The sequence below is a fragment of the Dromiciops gliroides genome, chromosome 3 (assembly GCF_019393635.1).
Source record: "Dromiciops gliroides isolate mDroGli1 chromosome 3, mDroGli1.pri, whole genome shotgun sequence".
Taxonomy (NCBI): domain Eukaryota; kingdom Metazoa; phylum Chordata; class Mammalia; order Microbiotheria; family Microbiotheriidae; genus Dromiciops; species Dromiciops gliroides.
The window spans coordinates 439,383,359-439,402,411 of NC_057863.1; the positions used below are offsets into that span (position 1 = coordinate 439,383,359).

A 19,053-nucleotide genomic window follows, 5' to 3' on the forward strand; every position below is an offset into this window, starting at 1 on the left:
AAGCTCACAACAACCCTGTGAATTAGGTAGTACAGCTGTTATCTTTATTTTACATGTGAAATTGGCTTGGAAAAGTTAAAAGTCATTTGTGCATGGCTACTTAGTAAGTATCAGCAGCAGGACTTGAACCCAGAATTTCCTTTCAAATTCTTATATTATTTTGACATATGGGAGATACCTTTTTGGAAAAGAGTCTCTAAGGAGGCATTGTGCTCTTCTGAAACAAATGCTTTTTTATACTCAGCAAACAGTAAAAATATTCAGAGGTGCATTTTGCACCTTTCTGTCAGTTGTGTGATGGAAGAGATGTCTGTTGTTGGATATTGTTTATGTTAGTGTAACTGTTCTCTTCTAAGCCCCTCATCAAAGATACTCTTGCTGCAAGTGAAGATTATTTACATAAAAATTGGTATACGTTTAGGAAAGTAGACCTATGAGTCAGGAGCAATGGGTATTTTCTTATTTGCCTTTTATAGTTAGTACCAAGGTAGGAACATTTTTTTCTCACTCTTAGTATCCTCTCTGTTTTTATATGCCTTGAGACTCATCACTCGATGCCCTCAAAATTTTGTCATCTCCAGCATGGACCTCCTCTTTATATACTTGCTGTAATCCTACTGCTTTTCCCATCTGTTTTCTTCAGTGGTCATTTCTGCTTCTTCTGGGAGCCCATTAAACACTATAATAATGTTAGCATCTAAATGTGGTGGCTCAGTTGTCCTTGATAGTGAAAATAGTTTGTTATAAAAATCATTAAAGGTCTTTTCTAGGTTTTCTCTATTTCCCTCTTTCTAGGTCGCTTCTGGGATGACCTTGCTTGGTTGGATTGCTTGACAAACTCTTTGAAAAACTCATTTTAACTTCCCCTGCCTCTCATTCTTATGAAGCATTCTTATACCATCTTGCTTGTAAGATGTTACAAATATAAATTTATGTTGTGAGCTGTTGTTACTCTTGGCAGCCATATCTTTCTACTACACCAGGATGTCAAGTGTTTGCTGACAGAAAGTTTTTAGGCTTTTTTAGTCTCAGATCAACTGATTTATATTGGTTGAACTTCTACATATTTTATATATTCATTTCTCATTTTTCAGCATCAGTAACATTTAAGTAATATATTTAAATATAACATTTAAATAAGTCAAGTTGGAGTTTTTTTAATTGAATGCCATGAACTTTCTCGTTTTTATTTCAAATTTTATATTAATTTTGATCTTCGATCCTGCAGTGACTCCCATATCAGTAACAAGTCATTTCTTAACTGTTAAATTATAATCAATTTAGTTTTTTTCTGATGTTTGCTGCTTATCACATGCAGTGGCTCTTGATTTATAATTAAGAATTTTTATAGTGTACATGCCTTTGACCTTCCATTTCCTACTCTTGAACTATATTTTACACCATCTTCCCCCATACCTAATTTTGCATTGAATTAACTAAATAACAAAGTATATTGCTTCATAATTTGATTTAATTTGAAAGGTCTTGATGCATTCTTAGTAGAATTTCTCTTGCTTCCTCATTTTTTAACTTTAACTTGTGTTAGTGGATAAGCTGTAATCATTTTTATGGGAGTCCTTCTAAAGATATTTATCATCAGCACTGCAATACAACTTGAACAAATGTTCTATGAAATGATCTATCTTGTTGCCTTTGGATGCACAATAAAAACCAGCTATGCTAACTATATTATTTGTTTCTCCAAGGAGAACCAATGAGGCATCCTTCTTTTTTTTTTTCTGTTATGGTTTCATTTTTTGTTAAAATGTCAAGATTAATATAATTTAGTTTGCTTCAGTAAATGAACAGATAGTTCATTAGTTATGACATTTAAGATAACTTCGAAAAAACTATAGGGCAGCTAGGTGCCACAGTAGATAAAGCACTGGCTCTGGATTTAGGGGGACCTGACTTCAAATCTGGCCTCAGACACTTGACACTTATTAGCTGTGTGACCTTGGGCAAGTCACTTTACCCTCACTGCCCCGCAAAAATGAATGAATGAATTAATTAATTGGGAAAAAACTAAAGATATACATTTTCAAATATTCCTTATTAGTTCTGATGAGAATGTTCTAAGTTCTAGGTACTATTTGGCTATTGGGCAGCAACCTCACATGTAGAGTACTAGCAGCTGAATTAGTGTTTATAGGTAGCCTAAAAACTCATTGTTACCATTCTCTTTTCCACCATTTTGCTACCTTCATTGCAGAAATGGAATGGGGCTACAGAGGCCTGAGAGTCTATGGGTTGCCATATGGCCAGATAATTCATTACCAAGTGGTCAACCTGTTGGTGATGAGCCTCTCCATCCTTAGCTAGGCTGGTTTATAAAAACGGATGTCTGTTGCTAGAACCATATTTGAAGCCTTTTTGGTTTGGAAGTACTTTTTAGAGCTTGTGCTATACTGACATACCCATTGTGGTGACCAATTTTTAATTGGGGAGTGTTAGCTAAGCAGCTCACTGCAATATTGGGGCAAGGAAGGAGACCGACAGCCTCCCTCAAAACAGAGCAGGATTTATTTAACAAGAACGAACTTAAAAAAAAACCACAAACAGGATCAGTAGGATCAAGGGAAAGGAAATAAAATGGGGAAAGAGAAATTATACAACCTGAATAACACCACCTCCCAGGAATCATCTGAGAATACACACAGAGTCCTGTCACCTTACAGCTTCCAGCTAGAATTGCGAATCTCCTCCCCCCTTCTTTCTAGCAGACCCCAGACAGCCCCCAGGCAATTAGCTCTGACAGTCACATGACTGCCCTCATTAGGCTTCCAATTATTATAATTTTGCCAGGCCCTTGTAGGCATTGGCGAGTGGTGATGACATGAGGTGCCAGCGCCATAGCGATGCCTACAACCAGTGGGTGGAGCACCATGCCATTTGTGGAACCCCAGAGGCCAGTGCGTGCACTGAGGTTTTTAAAAAAAATTCTAGCCAAAAGATGGAGTCATAAAAACCTCAAATAACAATTCTTTACACCATCAAGATGCCACACCATAATGAGGCATCAGATAAAGACCTTGTGAAGAGATATTGCACTGATAAAAATCATACATGTTTCAAAATATCAAAAATAGATGAACTTTACAGAAAGCAGTGTGTTGCTTAAATTTTGTACTCAACCATTAAGCAAATTTCTTCCTCCTTTATTCGGAGGTACTAAGCTTGATGTATTTGGGAAATTCAAGTTGGAAATTTCTGGGAAAGAGGTGTTAATTTAGGGTATTTTGGGTAGAATGTAGAGTTATTGCATTTGGGAATTATATGAAGTAGTGTAGTAGTATAACCTCTTGTTTCGTCCACATTTGCAAAGCATAGATTCCACCACCCCACCCCCCACCCCCCGCAAATTCAGAGCATCAGAGTCATTGCTTCTTTCAGTTTTAGAAATTGGATTAGAGGGGTGGCTAGGTGGCGCAGTGGATAAAGCACCGGCCCTGGATTCAGGAGTACCTGAGTTCAAATCTGGCCTCAGACACTTGACACTTACTAGCTGTGTGACCCTGGGCAAGTCACTTAACCCCCATTGCCCCGCAAAAAAAAAAAAAAAATTGGCTTGGGGAGGAAGATATAAACTTAATGTTAGTGCACTTCAAGAAAATAGTAATGCTCTAAAAAGAATTCTTACTAGACTTTAATTTCCAAAGCAATTAGCTATCTAAAATGTTGGCTTTGCATTATTACCTGAAAAATTTAAATCTTTACAAAAAATAGAGTGCTCAATTATATAGTCATTTATGGTTACAAAATACTGTACATGATCTCATTTGTTCTTCATAGTATTCCTATGAAATAGATAGTAAAAATACTATTATTATCCCCTCTTTGTCAAGTAAATAAACTTAGAGAAGTTAAGTGATTTGTTTGCCCAAGGTAATACAAGCTGTTAAAATAATGACTAGGACACAGGCCTTTCTTATATTTAAGTCCATTGCTCTTGACACAATATACCACACTACCTTTTATTGAAGAGGCATAGCCTGGTATACAGATGACACATCCAATTTAGTAGGTATGGAGGAAGTAGAAATAACACATAGAATTGGATGCAGTTAAGTGTTTTTCCTCCATGTCTAGTATAGACCTTGCCTAAGTACCTACATGAAAAGTGGAAAATCAGGGTTATATCCTCCAGACTAGTTATCTTAACTGATGGAACAAGGTGAAATTGTAAAAGTTATATAACTTAGTTATATAAGTTTTGGAATGTGCGTTACATATTAACACCTAGTGGGCTACTGATAGGTAAGTAAATATTTATTTACCTGTCTCAGTTCTTATTATCCTAATGTAAATTTAGAAACTTATTCTTTCACATTCTTTAAATATTTGTCTTGATCCTTGTGACTTTTTCTTTTCTTTTAACCTGTAACATCAAATAAACTATAAACCTATATTCCCACGCACATTCATTTAGTTTACATAGCACCCACTGCCAAAACAATTAGATTCTTTACAGTTAGCATATACCCTTTTGCAAAATACACTACTGGTTGAGAAACGTCAATTTTAATGGGTGGAGTAAGGGTTATTTTTAGAGCTTATTGAAACCTTTGTCTACCAGTTTACCTTACAGTCTTATGCAAAGGGGCACACCATACATGAGATTAAGTAGTCTGAGACTTCCACAATTTATGGGGTGTAAATGCTGCTCCTGCTACCAGCCATAGGTGCAATTTTGGACAAATCTTTTTATCTTCTTGTTCTTTAATTTTTTCTTTTGAATAAATAGGGGATAACATCTTATTTTATGCAATCCTTTGGGAAACACAGTAAAACCTGATGATCTTACATTGCTTGAATGTATGACAGTTAAGATAAACTGGATTAAAGTCAAGACTATAGTTTACTGTAAGACATATTACCTGCAAATATGTTTTTCATTTAGCTGCCATTCGTTGTACATTGTCAACTGGGTCAGGACCAACCCCTAACCTGTGAATGGCTAGAGCTAAGCAGAGCAGGCCAGAGACAGGAGAGTCAGTAATTTTTAAAAAGTTTTATTTTCAGAGTGAGGAGAAAGGCTTACAAGCAAGGAGGAGCTATAGACACATGTTCTAGGACCCTACCTCTGGTGGGGAGACCTGAGATAGTGTGGGAAGATCTCAGTACTTTTTTTTTTTTTGGTTTTTGGCAGGGCAATGGGGGTTAAGTGACTTGCCCAGGGTCACACAGCTAGTAAGTGTCAAGTGTCTGAGGTCGGATTTGAACTCAGGTACTCCCAAATCCAGGGCTGGTGTTTATCCACTGCGCCACCTAGCCGCCCCTAGATCTCAGTACTTATACTAGTGGCTGCCCAGTGAATTCTAACCCTGACAATGAGGGAGCCGCAAGCATGTGACAAGTTTGATTCATTGCAGGACTCCCTGAGTTTCTCTAGTGAACACCTGGTGAATTGTGTGACTAGTGAAAAGGGTGAGATCATCTAGAGGGTGGTCACAAAGAATTGTTGTCCTGCCAGGCTCAGGGCACAGCTTGTTTGCTGGGCCTTAGCTCTGGAAAACAGGGGCTCTAAATTTTATTTTGTCGATATGTAGTTCTATAACCATTTTTATTTTGGTGTTTTTTCTCATTAAGATACAGACATTGTAGGGAAAGATAAATATTAAATTAATTCAAATTAAATTTTTGGTGACCTTTGTGATGGGAAGGGGAAGCCACCTGATAATAGTCTGTGCTTGAACATGGGGAAAGAAGCTAGACCTAAGGAGCACCAGATTCTTAGTTTTCAATTTTATTTAGGCTCCAACATGAAATTTTTAAAAAGCAAGTCCTTTTTTATACAAGTTAATATTCTAAATACAATTATAAAAGGAAGGTTTAAAGTACTTGCTTAAACTTTTCAACATCCTATAAGCATTTCTCAAATAATTATTTACATGCATGTTTATTAAAGAATATTCTGATCATTCATGAAAGTTCTTTTTGCTACTCAGTTTTATGTCACTTATTTTATGTTCTTAATGTGCAGTTTGAATCCTTTCCAAGTATATCTTTTCTTAAAATTATATCTAATGCTAATAACTCTTTGCTAATTGAGATTAATCATAGAATCAGAAGCTTATTTATTGTATCCCTGGCTACATGCCTGAAACTCTTTTATAACATCTGACAAATAGTTCATTCAACTTCTGCTTGAATATTTTCAGTGACAGGGATATTATAAAGTGGTTTGTTTGATTTTCAGGTAGCTCTAATTCTTGGGAAACTCTTATATTGAATTCTGCTTCCCTGTAAATTCTACCTATTGGTCTTCGTTCTGTTCTTGGGGGCCATGCAGAATGATTTTAATCCCTTCTTTCAAATGTTTGAAGACAGTTGCCAGATCTTATCCTGTCTCTGCAACATCTCTGGCATACAGTCCCTCCTCTCCCCTCACACAGAACCACCCTTATTAAGACCATCATCACTTCTCACCTGAGCTATTATATAGTGGCCTATTTAGTCTCCCTGCCTCAAGTCTGTCATCCACACGACAACAAGCTTCATTCTGACTATATTATCTTTCTCCTCAATAAGCTCCAGTGGCTCCCTACTACTTCTAGGGTCAAATATAAAGTCCTTCCTGCCTTTCCATTCATTTTACACATTACTCTTTCCTATGTGCATTGTGGTCCAAATAGCCTCACCTACCTCCTCACCTTCACCTCTTTTGGAATCCTTGGTTTCCTTCAAGACCCAGCTCAAATTTCTACATAAAACGTTTTCTGAACCTCTCCCTCTTCTTCCCCAAATCGTCCTATGTTAATGTTATATCTATTCTGTATGTGGTGACATATGTAGCTGTTGTTTTCCTGATAGAATGTCAGCTCATTGAGGTCGGTGGGGGGGCGGGGGTCCTAGTATACGTCCTTGGAACATGGTAGGCACTTAGTAAATGCTTGTTGATTAATTGATTATGTTTGTTCCATCCTTTGTAATCTAAAGGTCTTTCTCTTTGATAGAGAAAATGAAACCCAAATAAGACAAGTAGGCCGTTTTGTTTCAGGCATCTGTCCGTTCAACTATTCCATCTATTCCAAAGAACATTCCTTCTTCATGCTGTTAAACAGGGTTTGAAGCCATACTTTTTTCTTTTTTTTTTTTTTTTGCAAGTCTCACATCATTCTGGACTTGAGTTTTCTTGATTCTATTCTTTTTTGCTCTGTACCATTCTCATTCCCACTACACAACATTCTATCTCCTGTGCCCGGACCTTTACCCAAATGGTCTCCCATTGCTGAAAATGTTTGCCTTCATCATTCTCTCTTAGAATCCATAACTCCCTTCAGAACTCAGTTCATGTGTCACCTCATGATCCCCTCCGATTGTTCTTTTCCCATCAATTCCAAAGTTATTTTGTGAATATTTGTATTTATCTGTGTACATTTTGTAATCCCCAAAAGAATGTTAGTTCCTTGAATACAAATGCTTTTGGATTTTGTTTTTGTATGCACATTATTTCACACAGTGGATGCTTAATACATATTTTTTGTTTTAGATGTTTTTCTCCCTGATTCCAGTTTTGAGGTATCTTAAATTCCAAAATTTCTGCCCAGACATTCATATCTAGCCTCATATGATGCATTACATTCCAAGCCATGCTACAAAAAACTAAAAAACATTCTTTCTTTCTTTCTTTCTTTCTTTCTTTCTTTCTTTCTTTCTTTCTTTCTTCTTCTTCTTCTTCTTCTTCTAATTCTTCTTCTTCTTCTTCTTCTAATTCTTCTTCTAATTCTTCTTCTTTTTTTTTTTTGTGGGGCAGTGAGGGTTAAGTGATTTGCCCAGGGTCACACAGCTACTGTCAAGTGTCTGAGGCTGAATTTGAACTCAGGTCCTCCTGAAGTCAGGGCTGGTGCTTTATCCACTATGCCACCTAGCTTCCCCACCCCCATTCTTTCCCCAGTGAGTATTCCACCTGTATTAGAATTAGTAGGATTTTCCTTTAACTATTAAAATAATTACTTAATATAATAAAGTTGTATGCAATATTTAATATAGTTAATTCTCAGAATAGCGTATTTTTTACTTTCATCCACAGGGATGCCCCCAAAAGTATTTTGAGTAAAATAGGCTAATGTGATCAACTTGTATTTAGGTTTATTTTGCAGCATTCTTTAATTATGTACATGGCATTTTATGTATACTGTTTTTAAATAATGTCATCATTTTATAAACTAATTTTAACCCTTGTTTTCCAGTTGAAGCTTTATATCAAACTACTTATCCAGAATACCTTGAGTACATTTATTTGGTGGCTCCAATATCTCTTATGATGTTAAACCCTATAGGGTTTATCTTCTGTGAAATCCAAAAATGCAAAGAGAATCATGATACATCTCAAAACAAAGTGAAAATAGTTGGACTTGGACTCCTGCGTGTGCTGCAGAACCCAATTGTATTTATGGTCTTCATTGGAATTGCCTTCAATCTTATTCTTGGCCAGAGGGTGCCAGTTTACTTGGAAAATTTTCTGAATGGGCTTGGGAGTTCTTTTTCTGGCTCAGCCCTATTTTATCTTGGTCTTACAATGGTGGGACAAATAAAGAAACTGAAGAAATCTGCATTTGTTGCAATAATTCTTCTCATCACGGCTAAACTGTAAGTTTCCTTTGTTTAATGTGGGGTCTTTATCTTGTGGAAGCTCTAAGACTTTAGAAGGGCACAGTGGGGAAAGCCTTAGCCCTATTTCTGCAACAAGTCTTCATGCTGCTGGTTTCTTCTACTTAAATATATTAGGACTAGTATCCCTACTTTAAAATGAAAGGAAAATGTATTTTTTTTCTATAAAGTTACTTCCTCATTCTACTTGCATACCTTACTCTTTTGCATTTCATAGAATGAAGATAAAAATATTCTTTGTTTCACTTCTTGGAGGCTTTGCATTTCACTTCTCTTTCACACAGTTTTATTTTTTTCTAGGTGTCTTGCATGAATTTCATGTTTCATATGTTTTGAAACCTTGAAATGCAAGAACCTTTTTGATTTTGAGGAAGGTCTAGATCTGTAATTTCACTGGTATGGGGGAACTCTTATTGTAGAAACTCCAAACACCAATATAGATCAGAAACTCCTCATGACTTGCCCATGGTCATATCCATATAGTTTATGTCAGTCACGTCTTCCTGATTCTAGGATAGGTCCCTTATCCAGCGTACCACAATGCTTCTCTAATTAGAATTTTAATTTAAATGGAATTTGTTTTGTGGATTTAGAAAATAGGATGATAATTTATGTTTGAGGCTAGTGAATACTCAACCCCATCACTTGATTCCAGCATATCTAAAAAAAATTATTTTGTAGCTCCCAAATTAGTTTTTTAAAGCTTATTAGCTGTGAAGCTGTAATTCAGACTAGGTGATTTACTGAAAGATTACGCAGAGTAGCTTGGAACACATGGATAATATATATAGTGCTTTTATTTGAATATTTTAAATTCATTAAGTAAATAGCTGCAGTATACTTTGACTTATAACGTGTTCCATGTAGTCTCTAAATGTTCATAATGGTGAAAATTTAGAAAGTTATGTGATTAGTGTACTCCCATTAAGGAAAATATTTTTTTTTTAGTATTGTTCTTGTATAATTACTGTCCTAACAGTAGTAGTGCTATCAGCCACGCTTTACATATAAAATGTTACTGTAGTTCCCTTCAATTTATGATTCAGACTTTCTTTTCTACTGTGTTCCTTAATTTGTCTCATTACCAGTTTTTTCTTGAATTATTAAAATCTAGGAGTGTCATATAATTTCTTAAATTTTCTAATGGAGAAATTTTTTCTGGAAAAGGATAAATGCATTTAAGCTAACAAGCAAAATATATTTTTAATCACCTGGAATGTGGAGAGGTTTCATTGTTTAGTGACATGTTTGTTAGACCAGAATTCAGAAACTATGGGTTATGGTCCTGGTGTAGTTACTTATTGGCTGTGTAACTTTGAGGAAGGTCATTTAACCTCATCTCTTTGTTTTCTGTACCTGTATAATAAGGGGTCAGATTAGATGAATTGTTCCTCTAGCTTTTACATTCTATGAATCTACGTCCAAGCCATATTCTAATCAATAAGTACCATATATCAGTGGTGTAGTCCCAGTTTTTTTATCTCAATTTTTATTGAAGGTTTAGTTAAACTTCGACAGAAGAATCACTTTAATTTGCCATTTTCTGGTCTAGAAATGTTTGTATATTAATTGATTTTTAGCCAAAGTGAATTTCAGCAGTCCTCTCGATTGTATTGGACAGATCTTGTTCTTAAAAATCCTCAAGCCGAAAAAAAATCTGTATTTTCTAAAGCCAGAGTTAATTGTAAGGATTTTTTAAACTTATTGGCCAAATGATTATTAGACTTTTTCTATAACTAAAAATGTTTTAATAATAATTTCTAACAACCCACCAAAATTTATTAAAGGGTTTGACTTTCCAAAAAGGATTTCAGTGATTTCCCTGATTATTTCTTCTCAACTTTCATACTGTAAGTGTTTCTTAAACATTCAAGTAGACTAATAGAATAAGAAAATCCGGGAATAAAAGGAGTTTTATTGAGATGCTTTTAAATCTTTTGCCTGAAAATTCTTTTCCAAGTTAAATATGTCAAAGGACCTGTGATAAGTTAAAAATAAAGTTAGAATCATTTTAAAAAAGTGGCCTTAGGGGGCAGGTAGGTGGCTCAGTGGGTAGAGCACTGGCCCTGGATTCAGGAGGACCTGAGTTGAAATCCAGCCTCAGACACTTAACACTTACTAGCTGTGTGACCCTGGGCAAGTCACTTAACCCCAATTGCCTCACCAAAAAACAAAAAACAAACAAAACAAACAAACAAAAAAAAGTGGCCTTAGGATGCATGCTTCAGTGCTTTCAACAAAATATACCCAGGTGACCATACACCAAATATGTGCATTTCTCCTTGCATAAAGGTACACTTGTTTGCAAAGAGTGGTAATGAACAATGTCCAGATTCATGAAAGCTACTAATAAGCAAATAGAGAAAACAAAGGTAAACTAGGAACTGACCCTTTTTATTGCAACATGAATGACTTACTGTCTTTTCAGCCTGGTGATGCCGCTTCTGTGTAGAGAAATGGTGGAGCTCTTGGACAAGACCAGTGCCATAGTGAATCATACTAGCTTATCCAATTATGCATTTTTATATGGAGTCTTTCCAGTAGCACCAGGAGTGGCTATCTTTGCAACACAGTTTCAACATGGAAGTAGAGATTGTATGTAACATATTGCTTTAAAAATAGTTCACTTTATAATAGTGGAGTAGTTTTTATAATGTAGAAATCAACATTGTTTTCATGATTGTGTAACACAGTGGCGTCACATTTGAATAGAAACAGATCTCTTAGAAAGCCACAAATCAACACTATCTATGGATATATTTTTGTTTTGTTAAACATTTTCCAGTTACATTTTAATCTGGTTGGGGCAGCACTCAGGAGTGGGCTTTGAGTTTGACACCTCTGGTTTAACAAGTATATACTGATGTGGCAAGTATTTAGACATATATTAAATATGTATATGCAATAAAAATACAGAAACAGTATTTTTCCCTTTCTATCTGTGGAAAAGGAAACCTTGTTAGATATTTCATCTTTATTCAGATTCTATCTTGCGTCATTTTGAATTTTGTTTCTACCTTCTTGATTTTGAATTTTTGATAATTATACTTCAAGTAAATTATAGGAAAGAAAATTTTCAAAGTTTGAGATATCAGTTTCATAAACATAGATAACATATGTGAAAGTGCTTTATAACCACAAAATACTGTATAAATGTAAATTGTGACCAATATGATTCAGCCTACTAGATATAAAACTTCTAAATTTATTGTAATACAATAAATATGCCTAACATGCTGTTCTAATATTAAATTATTATCAGTGATCTAGAGTAATATGTATAAAATTGTCACCTTCTAAAACATTGGTCAGAAAAGTTTTAAATTACTATAAACAAACAAGACTCCTTAAGGAAATATATGGGATAATGTTCTTGACAATTAAATAATGGAGAGATCCTTTTTTAAAAAACATTCTTATCAAAAGGTAATTTTCCTTTTAAAAATAATGATGCTTATTTAAAGTCCATATTTCAGTTACCATGTGAGTTCTGAAAACTACTTAGAAACTTCTTGAAATATTTGGTTTCTACCAAAAAATATAGGGAATAGTAGCAATTAATAGTTAAATTTTACACTGTATTTTGAGTACAGATATGTAATTGAGTAATAAAGATTGCAGAAATGAACTGTAGAAAACTAATTTATCTGGAGTCTTTTCAAGGAAACTGAAAAGGAATTATTCAAGTAGTGTCTGCATTCTGCATTTTAAAAAAATTGACGTTTGTTATAGACGTTTATATTCCCTGGAAACAAAGTTTGCTTTGATTTTTTTTTAAGCAGAATTATGAATCTTTCCCCATCTGGATCTCTGTTTGCAGATAACCTCAGGGATGGTGATAAGCACTTTTGTGTCGGCTCCAATCATGTATGTTTCTGCATGGTTACTAACCATTCCCTCTATGGATCCCAAACCCATGGCATATGCCATCCAGAATGTTAGTTTTGATATAAGTATCGTCAGTTTGGTCTCTTTGGTAAGTAACAAAGTAAAAATGAAATGATAACCGCAAAATAATGTTAAAGGCAACTTTATTATAGAAAAGAATCTGGAGTTTGAAAATAAAGTTTGGAGGGTTTTTTGTTTTTGTTTTTTTCTGTCAAGGCAGTAGATTTACAATCAAAGGCCTGATTTTGAATCCCAATTTCATTATTTATAGTCCATCTGATCTTGAGCACATCCCATCATCCTTTAGGTTTCACTTTCTTTCCATGTAAAAAGAAGGGGTTGGACTAGATGGTCTCTTTAGGTCTCTTCCAGTTCTAAATCCTGTGATCCTAGAGAATTTAAAATCTGTAGCTTAGAAAAGCCAACTCTTAGCCATTCCCCAATTGACAGATGATCAAAAGACATGAAGTTTTCAGATGCAATAATCAAAGCCACCTATAGCCATATGAAAATAATGTTCTAGTTCACTATTGATTGGAGAGATCCAGGCCACAACAATTCTGAGTATTACCTCATATCTATTGGATTGGATAATAGGACGGCAGAGGAACATGACAAATGCTATGGGGGATATGGGGAAAATGAGACATTAATACACTCTTGGTATGACTCTGGAAGAGAGAGTGAGGTTGATGACTTTGTATAACTTTGCCTCACTTAAATTCAACCCTGTGATATCATTGGTCCTTTTCAAAAACAAAAGATAAAACAGCAACCACAAATAAAACCTGGCAAACCCAAAGAGTAAAAGTAAAAAATCGAACAAGGTGTGTAGAGGCTCTGCTCTACCTACAGCCATGTAACTAACATATGAGTTGATAGCAAAGCTATCTCTGCTTCCATTCTGTCCTCAGAAAAATTGAAGTGTAGAAATAATCCAAAAATGGCTCCGGATGTCTGCTTGGTTTAGATATTAGTTCTCAAGGATGGTTTTCAGGTAAAAACATTATGTCGTTACTGGTTTTTTTGCTCTAGGTAGTGATATTTTACACTGAAATGGAGTAAAATAGACTAAAATAGGAATTTTTTAAAATAGTTAACTGAGTTACTAGATAAGTATTCATTTGAAACCGTGTTATAAGCTGTTAACCCCTTAATCTTTCAGATCTGGTCTCTTGCTGTTCTACTTTTGAGTAAGAAATATAAACAGCTTCCTCATATGCTAACAACTAATTTACTCATTGCTCAGGTTAGTAAACTTACAGGTTTTTAAAAGTAAGAATTTCTTAAGGATTGCACTAATTACTGTGAAAGATTATCATCCCCTTAGGAGGAAGAATATTTGCTTTGTAATATTTTCCCAGATCTTTCCTAGTTAAAAAAATGTTACCAAATTACAAACTAGTTAGAATTTGAGACTCTACTTACTAGCTGTGTGACCCTGGGCAAGTCACTTAACCTCATTTGCCTCACTAAAAAAAAAGGATTTGATACTCTCATTATTATCTTACGTAAGTTATTTCACTATTTCTGGAATATTATGAAATGATACAGGAATTCCTCTAATGGTTCTGAAAATGTTTCCATATTGAGAAAGTCAGTGCAGCTTAACAGTCTGGGTGGTAAGCAGAAGCTGTTGCCCCCATGTCCTTTGCCAGCCTTTCTCCAAAAATGAAGTTGCCTACAGGCAGCAAATAAAAGTATGGACAGTTAGTCTTGTAGCTTGTGTTATACTGTGGTTTCAGAGCTGGTTTTCTTGAAAGGGAAAGTATGTGTGTCACGATCTCTTCATGACAGAGTAGAATGGTTCTAGGGAATCTAGTATTCCTATGTAGCTTTCACTATATGACTGTCCTACCCTGATGTGTGTCCCTGAAATAGTCTTCGTACCAGACTATGCTGTGAGCTATCTAAATTTTTGAGGAAGTGAACACTGAAGGGTTTCAGAGAAAATGAACCTGTATCACAAGGTTGATGACTGCTGTACCCTCATAATTCTCTTAGACAAGCTTGTGTTAAAGGTTAATAGCACCTCAACATTGAGATAGCTGTGCTCATATTATATGTGAAATAATTGAATTATTAAAAAAACAGAACTTTTAAATTAATAAATTATAGTTCTAGTTGAATTTTTTTGTTACAAACTACAATTTAAAGAAACATTAACTTTCTGTGTAAAGTTTTGTGGGGTTTTTTTACTGTTATTTGGAAGACTGCTGGACATAAAGTTGATAGTTAAAACCAGAATCATTGTCAGTTTTTTCTTCAGTATGCTATTCTTTAATAGATTTTTTTTTATCATGCTCAATAGCATACTTTGAAATTTTAGCTATAAATATTTTAGTCATTATTCAATAGTCATTAAAAGTAAATGTGTAGGGGCAGCTAGGTGGCGCAGTGGATAAGAGCACCGGCCCTGGAGTCAGGAGTACCTGAGTTCAAATCCGGCCTCAGACACTTAACACTTACTAGCTGTGTGACTCTGGGCAAGTCACTTAACCCCAATTGCCTCACTAAAAAAAAAAAAAAAAAAAGTAAATGTGTAAGGGGGCAGCTAGGTGGCACAGTGGATAGAGCATTGGCCCTGGAGTCAGGAGGACCTGAGTTCAAACTCAGCCCCAGACACTTGACACTTACTAGCTATGTGACCTTGGGAAAGTCACTTAACCCTCATTGCCCAACCATAAAACAAACAAAAAAAGTAAATGTGTAGGGGCAGCTAGGTGGTACGGTGGACAAAATACCGGCCTTGGGTTCAGGAGAACCTGAGTTCCAATCTGGCCTCAGACACTTGGCACATACTAGCTGTGTGACCCGGGGCAAGTCACTTAACCCTCATTCCCTCCCCCCCCTCCCAAAAAAGCAAATGTATATAATATGACCTTTACTGCTAATGAAACTTGCACAGGTATGACTGACTATTCATAATAGATAGCTTTTCTTTTGTATTAACATGTTATATTTTTCTTTACTGAGGACTAAATTGTTGTTTTGTTTTGTTTTTTAAATAAATCTTTGTCCACAGTCTATTGTCTGTGCTGGAATGATGATGTGGAATTTTGTTAAAGAGAAAAATTTTGTTGGACAAATTCTGGTATTTGTTCTGTTATATAGTTCTCTCTATAGCACCTACCTATGGACAGGTGAGTTGGGATATGAATGGAAGTTGTGTACATTTGGAATTAAAGAATGAACCACAAGCACTTATTAAGCTCTTAATATGCCAAGTATGTGCTAAATGATGGGTATACAAATACAAGAGTAGAGACAGTCCTTTCCCTGGATTCAGGAGAGTGGTAGCCAATGAGGGATGTTTTGTTTTGAAAATTTACAAGGTTGAGAAATGAAGCTATAGGAGAGAGAAGCATTGGCAGGATGTATTTGATTATGGTTCCAGAACTAGAAAGCAGTGAGGGTGGCTGGTGAGGCCTGGTGGTGCCTCCTATGGATATAGGCCCTGTGAGGTCTACTAAAATCAAAACAGAGTCAGCAAGTAACTAGAAGAGGAGAGAGGGAGGAAAGGGGTGGGGGGTGAAACTAATAGAGTAAGAATGATTTTTTAGAATGCAGCTAACCGGCTATTAAAGTATTTCCAAAGGAAGAATTCCAAAATAATTTGAACAAGGTGAATTATTTAGACTTGCAAAAGATGTGAGGTCTTCATCAAGTCATGTTACAAATGACACTACTTAGGTCTAGATTAAATGACTTAATCTAGAAAAAAGCTTTCTTCACTTGTTGAATTATATTCAGAAGGAAAAAATCTACTAAATGGTATTTAATTGGTCATTTATTGTACAAAACAGATTCCTGGGTAGGCTCTCTGGGTCTTAGTTTCTTCATATGTAAAATGACGGGATTGTACTGATCTGTAAGATCCCTTCTATCTCTTAATGCTAGCTCTGAGTTGACAACCTATAGCATATATGCCATTGGAAGCCTGTGAATTCATTGAGGGTGGCAAAGCTGAGCTATCCTTAGGCAAAATTATGAAGTAGGTATAGTTTCTATTTGGTACCTTCTCCTGGGTTCATTTGAATTTTTTAAAAGGAACTCTGGGTGGCACAGCTAGGTGGTACAGTGGATAAAGCACTGGCCCAAGGTGCAGGAGGACCTGAGTTCAAATCTTACCTCAGACACTTGACACTTACTAGCAGTGTAACCTTGGACAAGTCACTTAACCCACATTGCCCCACCAAAACAAACAAAAAAAGGAACTCTGAAGATATAAAATGGGAGTTAACGAGGTTATTAGTATAGCATAAATAGTGCTGGATTTGGGGTCAGAGGACTTAATTCCAAATAGTCCCAGCCCTTTTACTACCTGTGCAACTTTGGGCAAGTCATTTAACTTTTTTAGCCCTCAGTTTCCTCCTCTGTGTAATGAGAAAGTTGGACTAAATGACCTCTGGATCTCCTTCAGCTCCTAACAATTTGAGGGAAGTAGACTACATAGCATTTTGGGATTTTGACATTCCGCCACTTTAGTGTGACTTAATTTTTGGTGGCAATTGTTTTTTGTACTGAAAGTTGTCAAAAAGCAGAATGCTAAAATGGAGGCTTGTTTTGCAGCTTAGTTCCCTTTGTTTAACTGAAAAGTGGTTTTAATTAGTGTTCATACTTTGTATAGTAATTGCTACATAGTTGACAAAGTTTCATTTTTTTAAACATCTTGTTCATAGGGCTTCTATCAATTTCTTTGTTTCTGTTGAAGAAGAAAGAGACAATACAGATTCCTGTAGGAATTATTATTATATCTGGATGGGGGTGAGTTGGTAGCTTTCTTTCTGCTTTTTATATACATATATACACAATTGCTATTGAGATGCCTCTTTACTGTCTTTCTCCTCCTTCCCTTTGGTCTTGCAGCATTCCTGCTCTTCTCGTGGGTGTTCTTTTAATAGCAGGAAAACATAATGGTGATAGCATTGACTCTGCCTTTTTTTATGGGAAAGATCAGGTAAGATGAGTGCTTAAGAAAAATCTTTGCATCTTATGAACATCTTCCAATTTAAGGTTGAAAATATCATACAAGCTGGGGAGAACAGACCTAGGTTCAGAAACCACCTGAAACACATGATCTCTGTGTAACTCTAGGGAAATCACCAAACCTCTCTGGGTCTCAGTTTTTTTTATCTGTAAAATGAGGGGATACATATATTGATCTCTAAGGTCCCTTTCAACTTTCAGTTTATGATCCTATTATCCTTTAAAATGCTGGCCGCATTTAATATAAACAGCTTAGGCCATCTCAGATGAATTAAGTAAATTATATTTTAGTTGGCAATTAACACTCATCCCCCCCCCCAAAAAAAAAAAAGAAGAGAAAGGTGCTTAAAAGTTGAAAAGTAGAGTACATGTTAAAATGGACTAGGAGAATCCTATTGGAGGAAAGCGGAAAGAAGGATATGTAAAAGAATTGAGGGATGGAAAGACTGACAAGTTACTTGTTTTGTGAATGAATAGATGTCATTCTTTTCAGAAGGTAGGTGTGCAATATTGAAGAGACTATCCTGAAAGAGGGAATTGGTTGGTTGCCAAATAATTTGAGTGTTGAATTGTTTGTTTGGTGGTGGGTTTTTTTGGTGCCACAGGAATCCTCATCAGTCAATATTTTGAAATCCCCATTTGATAAAAGAGTATACCAATAAACCAGTTGAATCACTAAAATTAAAATCAGAATAGCATATGTGAAGTGCTTTGAACCATTAATCAAAAACCTTTTATTTATTCAGAAAAGAAAATTCTAAATCATTTTTTGAACCATGAATAAGTGTTTAATTTTAAACTTGTTTTTATGTAGTAACATACTAAAATTGTTAATATGATTGTGAAAAGAATATTGTAAGTCTTTTTTTCTAACTTTGACAGATGATCACCACAGCAGTCACCCTGTTTTGTAGCATATTGGTGTCCGGCATATCACTGATGTGTATGAACCAGAGCGCACAGGAAGGGAATTATGAGGGATTGGATCATCGTGCTCATAACAACAAAGTAGGGCAGGCTGAAAGGACTGTTGTAGAGGAGATTCCAGTGCCAGTCAATGAACCAGAACCTTTTACAAGTTCTACTCTAGAAAGAAGTATGTCCCTTAAACACAAATCAATGTTTATGTTTTTATATTTCATCAGTGCTTTGTTTTAAAGGGTCCTTACTGACTTACTCGCCTTGAGTATTATAGGTATTCATTTATCATATAGGTGTTTCATCAAGGAAACACTCCATATTCCTCAAAGAAACAAAGGAGGGGGATGTGGTAAAATAATGGAATTTGGCAGACTCCCAGGGGTCCAACCTGATTGATTTAGTCGTGTTTGAATTGGGTGTGAATGAGAAACTACTAAGTACCCACTTAAAGATGATTCGATTTTAGCCATACCTGGCAGACCCTGTTAAACCTAGTTTAAACTTGGCCAACCCTTAGAAGGAGTGTCCTCAGAGGCTGTGGACTGCGTCATCAACAGGGAACCAGTCTCAGCCACACAACTTGAAGGACCTCCCCTTTGGGGAGGGAGAAAAAAGTAGAAAAAGGGACCCCAACAGGAAGTG

The 19,053-nt window shown here is 35.7% G+C and overlaps 1 protein-coding gene across 1 annotated transcript in view; it reads left to right on the plus strand.

The window, feature by feature from the left end:
• GPR155 (G protein-coupled receptor 155) overlaps positions 1-19,053 on the plus strand; it is a 62,499-nt gene that overhangs the window by 10,103 nt on the left and 33,343 nt on the right. The window contains 9 exon segments of the mRNA XM_043992869.1: positions 8,193-8,592; positions 11,042-11,186; positions 11,188-11,208; positions 12,434-12,589; positions 13,667-13,750; positions 15,527-15,644; positions 17,184-17,268; positions 17,371-17,461; positions 18,373-18,586. Coding sequence (XP_043848804.1) covers positions 8,193-8,592; positions 11,042-11,186; positions 11,188-11,208; positions 12,434-12,589; positions 13,667-13,750; positions 15,527-15,644; positions 17,184-17,268; positions 17,371-17,461; positions 18,373-18,586 — 1,314 coding nt within the window.